At 41.9% G+C, this 14,392-nt stretch overlaps 1 protein-coding gene across 1 annotated transcript in view; it reads left to right on the plus strand.

Moving 5' to 3' along the window:
* The window catches only part of LOC129821287 (BTB/POZ domain-containing protein KCTD16-like), an 87,544-nt gene continuing 73,152 nt past the window's right edge, over positions 1-14,392 (plus strand). The window contains exon 1 of the mRNA XM_055878786.1: positions 1-2,111. Within this exon, the coding sequence (XP_055734761.1) occupies positions 1,268-2,111 (844 nt within the window). The 5' untranslated portion in view covers positions 1-1,267. The remainder of the gene's footprint in view (positions 2,112-14,392) is intronic.

A 14,392-nucleotide genomic window follows, 5' to 3' on the forward strand; every position in this document is an offset into this window, starting at 1 on the left:
TTAACAGTGGAGGCAGTAGCTATTTGCCACACCAGACCAGTCAAGTGCAAAGCAAATTGATGGGCTACTGTTAAGTATTTATTTCTATCATAATGGCCTATTATGGTTGACAACACCATGGTCCATTTCTTTTCGAGCCTGAAATCGCTTCCGTTTTAAATACTCACAAAAACCTATTATGGACTAAGATAATGGACACATGATTGCACTCGGATTGGGTGTTGGCTGTTGAAACGTAATCTTGTTGGATAATTTTCAGTTTGCACAAGTTTAACCTATAGGTCGACATAAAAAAGGTGAAAGGTAGCTTTCAATATATGATATATATATATTTCAGCATATTCCTTTAAGATGATGTAATTATTTATTACCTATTATGGTTTATCCCTGCACCATTGAGGCAACATCAGCTGAGACGTTGTTTTTTTACGCTGCACCACCTTGCTTGGAGGGGACCGGGAGAATCGTTTCAGCTCCTCCGACAGCTCCAGCTATGCAGCCTTCAGCGCGCCCACAACCATGACACAATTTGTTCCTACGACCGCTAACAGCACAATCTGAGCACTGGGGGACACACTTACAGGACTCATCGGGGTGGAGTGGATGCAACCTCTGTGAAGTTACTCTTCAGACAGCCTTTTTAATCAGCAAGACCAAGTCCTCGTGTTCAAAGGAAGTTAGAGATAAAACGCCGGTGATAACGATATCTTTCCCTTTGGACTTTAGAAGTTGTTGTGATGAGTTTTTATATTGAATATGTTGTAGATATATTTGTGCATTTATGTAGAGTATTGGAATATCTATAAGCTATTCATGTTGCTCTAGCAAACAGAAGCAAGGCAGCTCATGTTCCGTTTGACAGCGTTTCTATGTGATTTGGCCGCGAGGGTTCTCATGAACCTCAGTCATTTCCCTCGGCAATGTTCTTCTCCCATGGGCAATGGAGGCAGAGCAACTGATGCACGCTGTTGTGGTACACACCTTTGATGCGTCTGTATATATTTTTGTAGTCTCAAAGCACCGTTTTTTTCGTTATCTTTTGAGGTGGGTTTCGTGGACATCCACCACTATGCTATTTTTCTAAGACTGCAGCGACTGGTAGGTGAATGACTGACTTTCTAAGATCTAATTCTCATAATTTATGTTCAGTGTGTTTAATTGTAAATTTTAAACACAAATATACCTTGTTTTAGTCCAAGTAAAATAGCAACGTTTGGACATCAATCTACCGTTTCCATCTAAAATTCGGTGGAGTTTTTAGTCAATCATGACGGAAACAATGGCATTGAGTGGAAACTGTAGGACTAACCCTACATCCAAAGACCAAGGATCTGTTCAGAATAGTTTCCCAGATGTTGTAGAATTAAATGTCGGGGGACAGGTGTATTACACACGTCATGCAACGTTAGTAAGCACCCCGAATTCCTTGCTGGGAAAAATATTCTCACCCAAGAAAGATGCCACTAACGACTTGGCGCGAGACCCTAAGGGACGCTATTTTATCGACAGAGATGGATTTTTATTTCGATATGTGCTGGACTTCCTCAGAGACAAACAAGTTGTACTGCCCGACCATTTTCCAGAGAAGGGGAGGCTTAGGAAAGAGGCGGAGTACTTCCAGTTGCCAGACATGGTCAAACTATTGACCCCCGAAGATTTAAAACACAGTCCAGACGAATACTTCCACAGTGATTTTGAAGATGGTTCTCATGGCAGCGACCACAAGATGTGTCCGCCGTCATCACTGGTCCCGGCGGACAGAAAAAGTGGGTTCATTACAGTTGGTTACAGGGGCTCTTGCACAGTGGGCAGAGAGAGTCAAACTGACGCCAAATTCAGAAGGGTCCCGCGGATTTTGATTTGTGGGAGAGTTGCGTTAGCCAAGGAAGTTTTTGGGGAGACCTTGAATGAGAGTCGAGACCCAGACAGGACACCGGATCGATATACTTCCAGGTTTTACCTGAAGTTCAAACACCTTGAGAGATCATTTGACATCCTGTCAGAGTGTGGTTTCCAGATGGTTGCCTGTAACTCTTCAGTCACAGCGTCCTCCGTGAATCGACACACAGAGGACAAGATCTGGTCAAGTTACACTGAATACATCTTCTATCGTAAGTTGCTTTCGTTTTTACTTTCGTTTCTACCAGGTACCAGCGTAACTACACACATCCCATGTGAAATAGTCCTCCCAAGTCACCACTAGAAGGCACACTTGCTTTACAAGTTTTCCCCAAGCATCCTGCTTTTGAAGTAGCACTGAGAGTGGTCACACGCACGCACACGCACGCGCGCACACACGCACTCACACACAATATCATGCATGCACAGAGATAGTCACTCAGTCCCTGTCTGTGTATGAGAGTGTGAGTGCCAGTGACCAATGCTTGCCAAACTGTGTATCTTCTGTGGAAATGGTATGTTCCAATCCACTCCATGAAAAACACAACTGAAAATAGCCTACTACAAATTGAGCAACAGAATGTGTAGTTTGAATGCTGGTATGTGTTGAGGACGTGTTTGTCTGCCCACTCAAGAACTAATCTAGTTTGAGTTAACTCCTTTTAATTGCACTTTTACTGCTCTGTTCTATTCCCCCATGGGTCTAAACCCACTTGTTCCCAGAAACTCCTCCTACCTGGGAAGTGCTATTCATCTTCCATACTGAGTGTGCTGCAGCCTCTCTTCATTTCTCTCCAAGCCTTCATTTTGAGGCATGGTAAGATGTAAGATGATGGGTTTTTATAATGGCTCTCAACATATTGTATGGTGCAACAAAATACCACATATACTCGGAGGTGACAGTATATGAGGTGTTCCTTAGCTGCATAGGCCCTGCCAAAAGGTAGAACGCAAAGCAAGCTCATACTGCGACAGCATTCCACTCTGAGCTCATTAAACATATTGAGACACGATTTTCTCAAGTATATACAGTATACTGTAGATTCTTCTGTGTCATTTCCCCGAAGAATTTGCAAGGAGATGCTATTGGATTACCAATAAGCACTGTATGTTGGGAGCATATTTAAGTTCCCTGATTAACAGGTGCAACAATTTAGAGATTATTCCTTCAGAAAAGGAGTAGATACAATTCCACAACAGCTAAACCTGTGTCATGACTCATGCAGTTCAGATGAGTAGCATGCACTTGACACTGTCTGGTCTCTGTACTACACAAACGCGCATTCTAGCGATACCATGTATATTTGTCGATGAGAGTATGCTCCAAAGACCTCTCCTTGTTTACAGTGAAATAACATTGCTTTGCGGATCCCGTCAACCAATATTTAGCTGTGAGTCCACACGGGAAGTTTGTAAAGGTTGAAGGCACGCAGTGGAATCAATGAAGTCAGTGACAGCCTCTTGTTTGTCTGCTCACCGTCTCTGCCTCCCTGGCACGCTCCTGCTCCCCCGTCGCCCCTGGCAGAGCGCACCAGTTGCCTTTTATAGGCCTCACTGCTCCGTCTCGGTGTCTGCGTCGCCTGCTATCCACGGCAGTCACATTTATTTACCAATTTGTCGCATGGTTAGAGTGATTGATAATCAATAATTTTCAGTGACAGTCGGAGGACTCACTGCTGGGACCTGCATGCCGAAGACATAGTAAATCATGCAATCATTTTTGGGTGCAAAATAATAATTTCTAAATCGTTTGCCTGGGTCCTTCCTTGTAAATAAATAAATACATCAAATTATTACATTATAGAAAATTTGGTCATTGCGAATGCCCTTTCATATGGTGATGGTAAGTCATGTGTGACAAAGAACACTATTAGCTTAGAAAACACAAATTAATAATTCTCCTGTAATGTGTTGCGGTAGGTGGGAAGAAGGGTGCATGGCACCATGTGTGACCCGACACATTCAAGGCCTTTGCACCTTTCCAGAGTGGCACCATACAAACAGACATGCACCGGTTTCAGCTTGAACAACTGCAAAAAGTAATACATCAAGCATTTGAGTGTTTCGCAGTAAAACTTTGGTGTGACATTTTGGGAAGGAGCTCAATGCTGTTTGCCTGTTTAAACCGATTTGCTTAGCTGGAGATGGGGCGTGACAGCTCAAAGGCTGCGCTTCATAGGTGCAGCTGCTTCCCAGTCCAGTCTGTCAGGGGAGCTGCCACTGATCCCAAAGTCTGCATTATTCAGACAGAACCAGGGAGGGAGGGTAGAGGAGAGAGGAAGGATATCTGGGAAAGATGGACTGGATTATCTGGCTGTTCCTTGACCTGCTCTCCAAACTGTTTAATGACTGCAATCCCAGGCCCCAAGGGAGTCCTAGGAACTCTGGAGCTGCTGTGCATTTGACTAAGAAAGACCTGTTGAGGGAGAAATTACATAGTCCAAAAAAACCTTCTTCCATCTCTTTATCAATCCATTTTCTGGATTGAAATGGCAGATGCTTCTGCTATTGTGATGGAGTAAGTGCTCTGTGGTGCCGCAGATAATAGCACAAAGAGCTGCTGGAGTGACTCTTCACAAGCACACTGATGCTGCAATGCATAGCATAACACTGGGCACTAGGCTTGGGCAGGGTATGGAAAATAACTTAAGCATTTGTTTAAAAAAAGTCTAAATCATCTCAATTACAATTTCTAGGAAATTTGCATATATACAAGTTTGGGGAGATTATGTTTGGCTTATTGCATTATTGAATATCTGTTGAGGTTGGAGTAGGTGCTAATCCGTAAAGAAAATGATGAAGTCGATAAATCTTATTTAGCAAGAAATGTAATCTTAAACCACGGTAGTACATGTCACCAGCCTCTAGCCAGAGGCTACCCATAAGAAGGAAACTTTTGAATGTGGATATATCCATGATGATGAGACTTTTCCTTATAATACTGACTGACCCCCATACCCATCACATTTAAAGCTGCAATATGTAACTTTTTGGGTGACCTGACAAAATTCACATGGAAATATGAGTGATAGATCTGTCGTTCTCATTTCATTTTTGCATCTTTCAGTTTAGTACACCAGCTTCAAACAGCTGAAAAGACAATATTTTTGTTTATGGAAAATATATTTCACAGCGGTTTAGACGGTACAATGATTCTCTACACTATATTTGCTTGTTTTGTCACATAAACTGAAATTAGGCAAACTATTAGAATTTTAGCAACCAGGAAATGGTGGAGCGATTTCTGCATAGTGAGGAGTTACTCTCGTTACTCTCGTCATAAATCTAGAGAAAAAAAAGTGCAATGGACCCACCAACGAAAAATGAGCCTCATTCAGAAAGAGATTATGCTCCACGCTCACTTAAACACGTTTACTTAGATATGCAATTTTCTTCGCTCTGGTATGTTGAATAATTTCTGCCTACTAAGCAACTGTGAGAGAGATTCTTGAGATCTTGAAAATGTAACACTTGTGGGACCAATATACATTTTCTGAAATGCTGCATATACTGTAGATCCAGCGTCTTATTGTTCAATGGCTGGGGCAGGATAATATTGTTTAATTGTGTATTTTATTTCAATAGAATCTCAATGAAGTTTCCCCGGTTGTTCTTCCTTTGTGGCATAGCTTCACATCCATGTCTTACGTATATAACAAATGCAAAGAATTCACTCTATACTACAGCTTGATGACCTGTGGGAATGTTGACATGGATTTTAGAAGTTGTAGTTCTTAAAATGGATCCAGATTCTAGTAAGAATACAGTCCTTAATCCTGAAACCTGAGCTTCATGTGTATCTGTGACCAGAGGCATGTGGTATTATGGCTGTATAGAACATGCTGAAATATATGATTTCTTCTTTACTTTTTATAATCCCATGGATGACAGATATTGTGGTTTGTAGTCTCACTGTGCGTGTTTGTCATAGTAAGCTACTGGTGACAGGTGACAGTTTTGATACTCATCACTGCATCCTGGATCAAAAGGTTGGCTGGACTTCGCTAAAGACCCATATATCTCTACATTATTCCCTTTTTGTTTACAAGGCCCTACTTCATAAACTCCCATCTTATCTAACATTGCTGTTGACATATAGACAGCTGAGTTGCCTAACCTGTTCACAGGATTGGCTAACTCTTGAGGTTCCTAGGGTCTCCATCGAGCTACACTGTAGGTAAATCTGCTTTTAGTTTTAAAGCACCGTGTTGCTGGAACAAAATTCTAAATACATTCCACCTTAATGTTCTGCTGCCGTTAGGCCAGTTTAGAGAATTGATTGTGGACTTATTTTGTGGACGAATGTAACAGTTTTTCTAGGTGATTTGTGATGTTTTACTTGTGCTTCCCATGACTGTAGTTTTGTGTTTTAATGTGGATATATGTATATTTTGTGTATTTTTTATTTTATTTTTTATTTTACCGTTATTTTACCAGGTAAGTTGACTGAGAACACATTCTCATTTGCAGCAACGACCTACTATATCATTGTGTTTACTTGATAGCTACCTAATCAAATAGCTAGCTAGAACAAAGTGTTAAGATTTTAAAAAATAAATGTAAAAGATTTAAAAGCAATACAAATAAAAGTTCTCCAGTAGGCATCTCCAGAGGGAGCTAAGGGGGATGAGATGAGGGGGATGAATGAGCCAATTGTAAACTGGGGATTATTGGGTGACCATGATGGTTTGAGGGCCAGATTGGGAATTTAATGTGTATATTTGTGTTGTGTCGTATCGTGCAGTGCACATTTGAAAAAGAGACCTAGGCCTCAATATGTCTTCCCTTTTAAAACAAAGGTAACCTAAATAATAATAACACAAATGTGCCAGCCTTGAAAGTCCCCGTACATGCTTCAAAGAGCTAGATACTGAGCCTTTAGATACATATCCTATGTACTCTGGATTTCATGTGTTTGCATCAGGACTCAGGAGGCAATGACGTACGGGCTTTAGAACCTGTTATTTCAATACTATGAGAAGTCAGCAGGGCCATGGTAAATTGTCTCACTGGGTAAATGTGAAGATGCCCAACATGCCACAGAGGTATGCCACTAATTGTGAGATCAGCATGTTAAACTCTGTTGGTGGACCTCCAAGGTGTTGTATGGTTTGTGTGTGTGTGTGTGTGTGTGTGTGTGTGTGTGTGTGTGTGTGTGTGTGTGTGTGTGTGTGTGTGTGTGTGTGTGTGTGTGTGTGTGTGTGTGTGTGTGTGTGTGTGTGTGTGTGTGTGTGTGTGTGTGTGTGTGTGTGAGAGAGAGGGAAAGAAAGAGAGTGAGTGAGTCAGTGAGTGAGTGAATGAATGAGTGAGTGACTGAGTGAGTGCCTGAGTGAGTGAGTGCCTGAGTGAGTGCCTGAGTGAGTGAGTGAGTGAGTGAGTGAGTGAGTGAGTGAGTGAGTGAGGAAGCAAACAGGCAAACAGAGCAGACAATTATCAAAATCCATCACCCCTGAATCTCATGTTAGACAATTAGTGATGTTACAGGCTGACATTTCAGTGCAGAGCTACCCTTTATTAACCATTACGCCTCTCGCGTAATAAACCTTGCATACGTACAAGAGTTATCAAGCAAAAGTTGGCACTACAAAATGTGAACTTGAGAATGTGCTCACCTCCTGCAAACTTTAGACTATGCATATGCTCATCTGCTAGTGGTGGAAATATTGTATTGCAAGCTGGCAAGTACAGTAAGTATTTTGTTTAAATGGGAGATATGATGAAAAGATTATTCATAAAAAAATAAAAACAGGAAAAACATATTAACAAGAATGCAACCATTTGCCATTAGTGAGAAGAGCGAAAATCTATTTGTTTTATGTTTAAAATCTTAACTAATTAGACATAGGAATCTTAGAATTAGACATATGAAACTTTTTACTATTTTATTTTCATAACCGTTGCAGAATATATTCCTCATCTTTTCTGTCTTTGATGGGTTCATATTCCCAAAGGAGCCATACAACAAATTACCATGCACATCTCTCATTTAATTGGACCTAATAAATAGATAGGCTATAAGTAGTTCGAGCTTTGCAATATCATAGGCCGAGCGATTCATAATGACGGTATACATTCAAATTTACATTGGAGTAGGCCTATGTATCAAGTTTCAAGTTTTTATTGTCAAGTGCACAAGTAGCCTACAGTGAAATGCCTTTCTTGCTTTCTCTTTCCCAACAATGCAGTAATCAATATCAGTAGTACTATAATATTTTTAATAAACAGTCAAGTTGAACAAAAACACAATAGAAATGTAACTGTAACTACTGTGAGTACTGTAATTGACTTTTTTTTGTAGCCTGCCCTACAATGTTTCAGAATTTGTGGGCAGTCCATCATATTTAGGTTGGGGGAAAAGTCGATATAAACCATTGTTGAATTCAAATGTTCTGCTGACAGGTCCACAACAATTTGCCATTGTTTTCTCATTCAGAAACTGAATGTAGCTTATGTACAATATTTGTCAGTATGAGTAGGCTACACTATTGCTGTGTGATAAGAGCACGACATCATTGTCTATTTAATCTCAGAGCCTTTACCAAGGCGGGACATTTAAACCCAATAATCTATTGATAAAATAAATATTGAACAACAATTTGTCTTTTGAATGCTGTGGCCTAATGCCAATATTTCCAAATTATACAACAAATAAAGGCTATTATTGTCACCATAAAAGGGGAATGGAGGGGTTTTCAAGCATGCATAGTTTTCGACAGGTCTGATTTATAATGGGAAACATGCTATGTATGGCATGCGGCAAGTTTATAAATCTCGCGCCTGATTTTTCAGGAATAGCGCAAGCAGATATTTAGTGTGAAATTTACGCAAAGGTTATAAATGAGGCCACTGGACCCTCAGCAAATAGCCTGCAATACAGAAATGGTCAACACTGTTTAAGCTTTTAAAACGGTAAAACAGTGAGATAAGAACGGATACATAAATATACAAAAGTATGTGGACAACCCTTCAAAGGTTTCAGCCACACCCATTGCTGACAGGTATATATCTCCATAGACAAACATTGGAAGTAGAATGGCCTCACTGTTGACCTCAGTGACTTTCAACATGCAACCTTTTCAACAAGTCAGTTCGTCAAATGTCTGCCCTGCTAGAGCTACCCTGGTCAACTGTAAGTACTGTTATTGTGAAGTGGAAACGTCTAGGAGCAACAATGGCACAACCGCGAAGTGGTAGGCAACACAAGCACTAAGTGCTGAAGTGCGTACAGCGTCAAAAGTGACTGTCCTGGGTTGCAACACTCACTACAGAGTTCCAAACTCTGTAGCAACATCATCACAAGAACTGTTCGCTGGGAGCTTCGTGAAATGGGTTTCCATGGCCTGACCTAAGCCTAAGGTCACCATACGCAATGCCAAGCATTGGTTGGAGTGGTGCAAATCTCTCAGCCATTGGACTCTGGAGCAGTGGAAACTTCTCTGGAGTGATGAATCACGCTTCACCATCTGGCAGTCTGACGGACTAATTTGGGTTTGGCGAATGTCAGGAGAACACTACCTGCCCGAATGCATAGTGCCAACTCAAATGTTTGGTGGAGGAGGAATAAGAGTCTGGGGCTGGTTTTTCACTAACGCTCTTGTGGCTGAGAACCCGCAAATTTCCAACATCTACCGGAAAGCCTTCCCAGAAGAGTGGAGGCTGTTATAGCAACAAAGAGGGAACCAACCCAATTTGAATATCCATGGTTTTGGAAAGAGATGTTTGACTAGCCGGTGCCCACATACTTTTAGTCATGTAGTGGACGTGCTAAACCCATATAGTGTAATGATCTGTCCTAATCTGTAGCATTGTCCTGATTTATTCTGCACGAAGGCCAACTTAAGGCCAACTTTATTATTACGTTTTCAGCTTTCCCTCCTGTCTAAAACACAATATTGAATGGCATTTTGTGCACAGCTCCTCCCCATATCCTCCTCTCATGTCTGGTTTCCCTTGAACTCCTACAGAGGGTGAACAATTTCCTCGTGCTTGCAGAGGCAGACATAATGCTAACAGCCACACAGCCTGCTGCATTAGTAGTTCCAGAATAGGTTTGTCTCATTTCCAGGCAGCATCATTCACTGTCTAACTAGACTAGGACCTACAAAAGAGATGCACTCAGCAATCAAGGGAGTTTAATGTCCACTCGATTTTTGGAGCGTTTGTGCTCTTTTTGCAGCATTCAGAGGATGAAAATACTGTGCAGATAGATAGCTCGGCCGAGTGTCCTCTCCAGTGTTGGAGTATGCTGCATTTCCATAGACTTTATTTTACTTCACTGAAGCATACAGAGCCAGGGTGCTGTTCTTTTACTCTCCTCTCAGTGCAATGCTTCATTACCTCATTATTTTCCCCTTAGCAGTTACTGGTGCTCTTCTACTTCACACAGATACTCTTATGACTCTGCCATATTGCCAATGCTGCTCTGTAATGCAAGCTTACCAAATCAATTTATGTCCTGAAGCGTACATTTGCATATTGTTTAAGTTAATGAACACCAAAGACCAATGTTTTTTCGAATCTTGCTCGCGCTAATTCATTTCTTTACTGTATCTTGGTTCCTTATAGTATGATGTTGGATTGCATGAAGTCACTACTGCAATGGGAAGGGGAAAAGGATCACAGTGTCCTCTGACCCAACTCCTTGTGTGCTGATGATTTGGGTCATGACAGCGCCAGGCAGGCAGAGGGATTCCCTGGTGTGTTAACTCAGAAGACATGCTGCCCTCCCTAGCCCTGACGCTAAAGGTCAACAACCAGATCAGAAAGAAAAACAGACACGTCCGCAGAATGAGAAAAGAGTGAAATATAATCTTGACATGGCTTTCTGTGTGGATGCAGTGGCTAGAAAGGAGCGAGACATAATATTGCCATGGCTTTATAATATTTTGTACAGTACCAGTCAAAAGTTTGGACACACCTACTCATTCAAGGGTTTTTCTTTGTTTTAATCAATTTCTACATTGTAGAATAATAGCAAATACATCAAAACTATGAAACAACACATATTGAATCATGTAGTAACCAGAAACAGTATTTATATACATATATATTGTGTATTTTAGATTCTTCAAAGTAGCCACCCTTTGCCTTGATGGCAGCTTTGCACACTATTGACATTCTCTCAACCAGCTTCACCTGGAATGCTTTTTCAACAGTCTTGAAGGAGTTCCCACATATGCTGAAGACTTGTTGGATGCTTTTCCAGCACTCTGTGGTCCAACTCATCCCAAACGATCTCAATTGGGTTGAGGTCGGGTGACTGTGGAGGCCAGGTCATCTGATGCAGCACTCCATCACTCTCCTTCTTGGTAAAATAGCCCTTACACAGCCTGGAGGTGTGTTTTGGGTCATTGTCCTGTTGAAAAACGAATGAAAGTCCCACTAAGTCCCACTAAGCACAAACCAGATGGGATGGCGTATCTCTGCAGAATGCTGTGGTAGCCATGTTGGTTAAGTGTGCCTTGAATTCTAAACAAATCACTGACAGTGCCACCAGGAAAGAACCTCCACACCATCACATCTCCTCCTCCTTGCTTCACGGTGGGAACCACACATGCAGAGATCATCTGTTCACCTAGTCTGTGTCTCACAAAGACAGGGCGATTGGAACCAAAAATATCAAATTTGGACTCATCAGATCAAAGGACAGATTTGATGACAAATCTGTCATCAAGGCAAAGGGTGGCTACTTTGAAGAATCTCAAATATAAAATATATTTTGATTATATTTTGACTTTTTTGGTTACTACATGATTCCATATGTGTTATTTCATAGTTTTGATGTCTTCACTATTATTCTACAATGTAGAAAATAGTAAAAATAAAGAAAAACCCTTGAATAGGTAGGCATGTCCAAAGTTTTCACCCGGTACTGTATATGTATACTATATATAGTTTCTGATCAAAAATATAAACGCAACATGTAAAGTGTTTTATGAGCTGAAATAAAAGATCCCTGAAATTTTCCAGCAGACGCACAAAAAGCTTATTTCTCTTAAAGTATGTGCACAAATTTGTTTACATATCAAGAAGCTGATTAAACAGCATGATAATTACACAGGTGTACCTTGTGCTGGGGACAATAAAAGGCCACTCTAAAAGGTGCAGTTTTGTCACACAACACAATGCAACAGATGTGCATTTGGCATGCTGACTGCAGGAATGTCCACTAGAGTTTGAATGTTAATTTCTCTACCATAAGCCACCTCCAATGTCGTTTTAGAGAATTTTGCAGAATGTGCAACCGGCTTCACAACCCCAGACCACGTGGTATCACGGCAGCCCAGGACCTCCACATCCGGCTTCTTCACCTGTGTTTATCGTCTGAGACCAGCCACCCGGACAACTGATGAAACTGTGGGTTAGCACAACTGAAGAATGTCTGCACAAACTGTCAGAAACCGTCTCAAGGAAGCTCATCTGCGTGCTCATTGTTCTCACCAGGGTCTTGAACTGACTGCAGTTCAGTGTCGTAACCGACTTCAGTGGGCAAAGGCTCACCTTCGATGGTTACTGGCACGCTGGAGAAGTGTGCTCTTCACAGATTAATCCCGGTTTCAACTGTACCGGGCAGATGGCAGACACCGTGTATGGCGTTGTGTGGGCGAGCGGTTTGCTAATGTCAACATTGTGAACAGAGTGCCCCATGGTGGTTATTGTATGGGCAGGCATAAGCTACATACAATGAACACAATTGCATTTTATCAATGGCAATTTGAATGCACAAAAATACCGTGACGTGATCCTGAGGCCCATTGTTGTGCCATTTATCCGCCCTCATCACCTCATGTTTCAGCATGATAATGCACAGCCCCATGTCGCAAGGATCTGTACACATTTCCTGGAAACTGAAAATGTCCCAGTTTTTCCATGGCCTGCATACTGACCAGACATGTTCCCCATTGATTATGTTTGAAATGCTCTGGATCGACGTGTACGACAGCTTGTTCCAGTTCCCACCCATGTCCAGCCACTTCGCACAGCCATTGAAAAGGAGTGGGACAACATTCCACAGGCCACAATCAACAGCCTAATCAACCCTATGCGAAGGACATGTGTCACGCTGCATATTATAAGATCTGAATATTTCTAAACATGAACTTATTCACTATGAATCTTCCCTTGTACACAAGCATTAGGTCGATCATAATGATCACATGGTTTGGAAAAAGTAAGAAATCTCATCTAGCGTTATCAACTCATATTTCCTTTCAGTTCACTCGCTTTTGTGGTATCTTTAGAGTCCAATTGATCATCCGATAGTGGGCCCTCTGACAGGTTGGAAGACTGCTTGGCAAATTGCCTGAGCCTCCCATCCCTCTGGGGGACCTGATACAAGAAAACCAATTTGAAAGAAATTCAGTAAACAGTGAATACCACAGGGGGCAGATACATTCCTTCACGATCCTCCCTTAGCCTCTCCTTTGTCTTATGTTTACTTTCCCTTCTGCTCTAAGGACAAATCATGTATCGATCTGTTTTTAAGTTTATAGTCCTTCAAACACCATGTGAAACCTTCTAGTCATAACGGACTGACTGGCAGGATGGGTGCCAGCCTGCTAGGGAAATTAAATTGACAAAAAGGGATGTGGCCACATCTAAACAGTGCTATAGAACGAGAGAGAGAGAGAGCGAGAGAGAACACCTAAGTGTGTTTTTACTTCAGTGATGTGGTTATAAGAATAGCCTTGGTCTCAAGGAAATACTTCACTCAGGAGCCCTTGAGAAATATGACCTTGAGGTGTGATGGAGAATGACATCCAGTCTCCATTAATCTCTGTTAACCCAGAAGTAAAATCTTGGGTAATCTGGTCAGCTGAGTGATCAACTTCTGCATTCATACGTGATAGAAATTGAGAGTTCCGGCAAAAACAGTGTCCACCATCGCAAAAGGAATTCTCAGCCTCCCCCACCCCCCCGATCCGTGTAGGGTCACACGTGAAGCACGAGAGGCAAAGCAGTTAAAGTACCTCTTTCGCCCAATGCCATATGTCCAAATAATATGTCCAAATAAACAGTGACGAAAACCCCAAAACCAGAACTAACGATGGTCGTTATCTCACACATCCCATCCAGTCCTGGCAGATTCTTCGGTCTACACGCTGAATCTGCCCACAGGAGCGTAAGTCTCCATCAGCAAGACTTTGAATTACAGATACACCAAAAGTACGTGGACACCTGCTTATCGGACATTTCATTCCAAAACCATGGGCATTAATATGGAGTTGGTCCCCCCCTTTGCTGCTGTAACAGTCTCCACTCTTCTGGGAAGGCTTCCCGTTAGATGTTGGAACATTGCTGCGGGGACTTGCTTCCGTTCAGCCACGAGCGTTAGTGAGGTCGGGCACACACATTGGGCGATTGGCCTGGCTCACAGTCGGCGTTGCAATTCATCTCAAAGATGTTCGATGGGATTGAAGGGCACTGTGCAAGCCAGTCAAGTTCTTCCACACCGATCTCGGAAAAAAGGTTTCTGTATGGACCTCGTTTTGTG

The sequence above is a fragment of the Salvelinus fontinalis genome, chromosome 2 (assembly GCF_029448725.1).
Source record: "Salvelinus fontinalis isolate EN_2023a chromosome 2, ASM2944872v1, whole genome shotgun sequence".
Lineage (NCBI taxonomy): Eukaryota > Metazoa > Chordata > Actinopteri > Salmoniformes > Salmonidae > Salvelinus > Salvelinus fontinalis.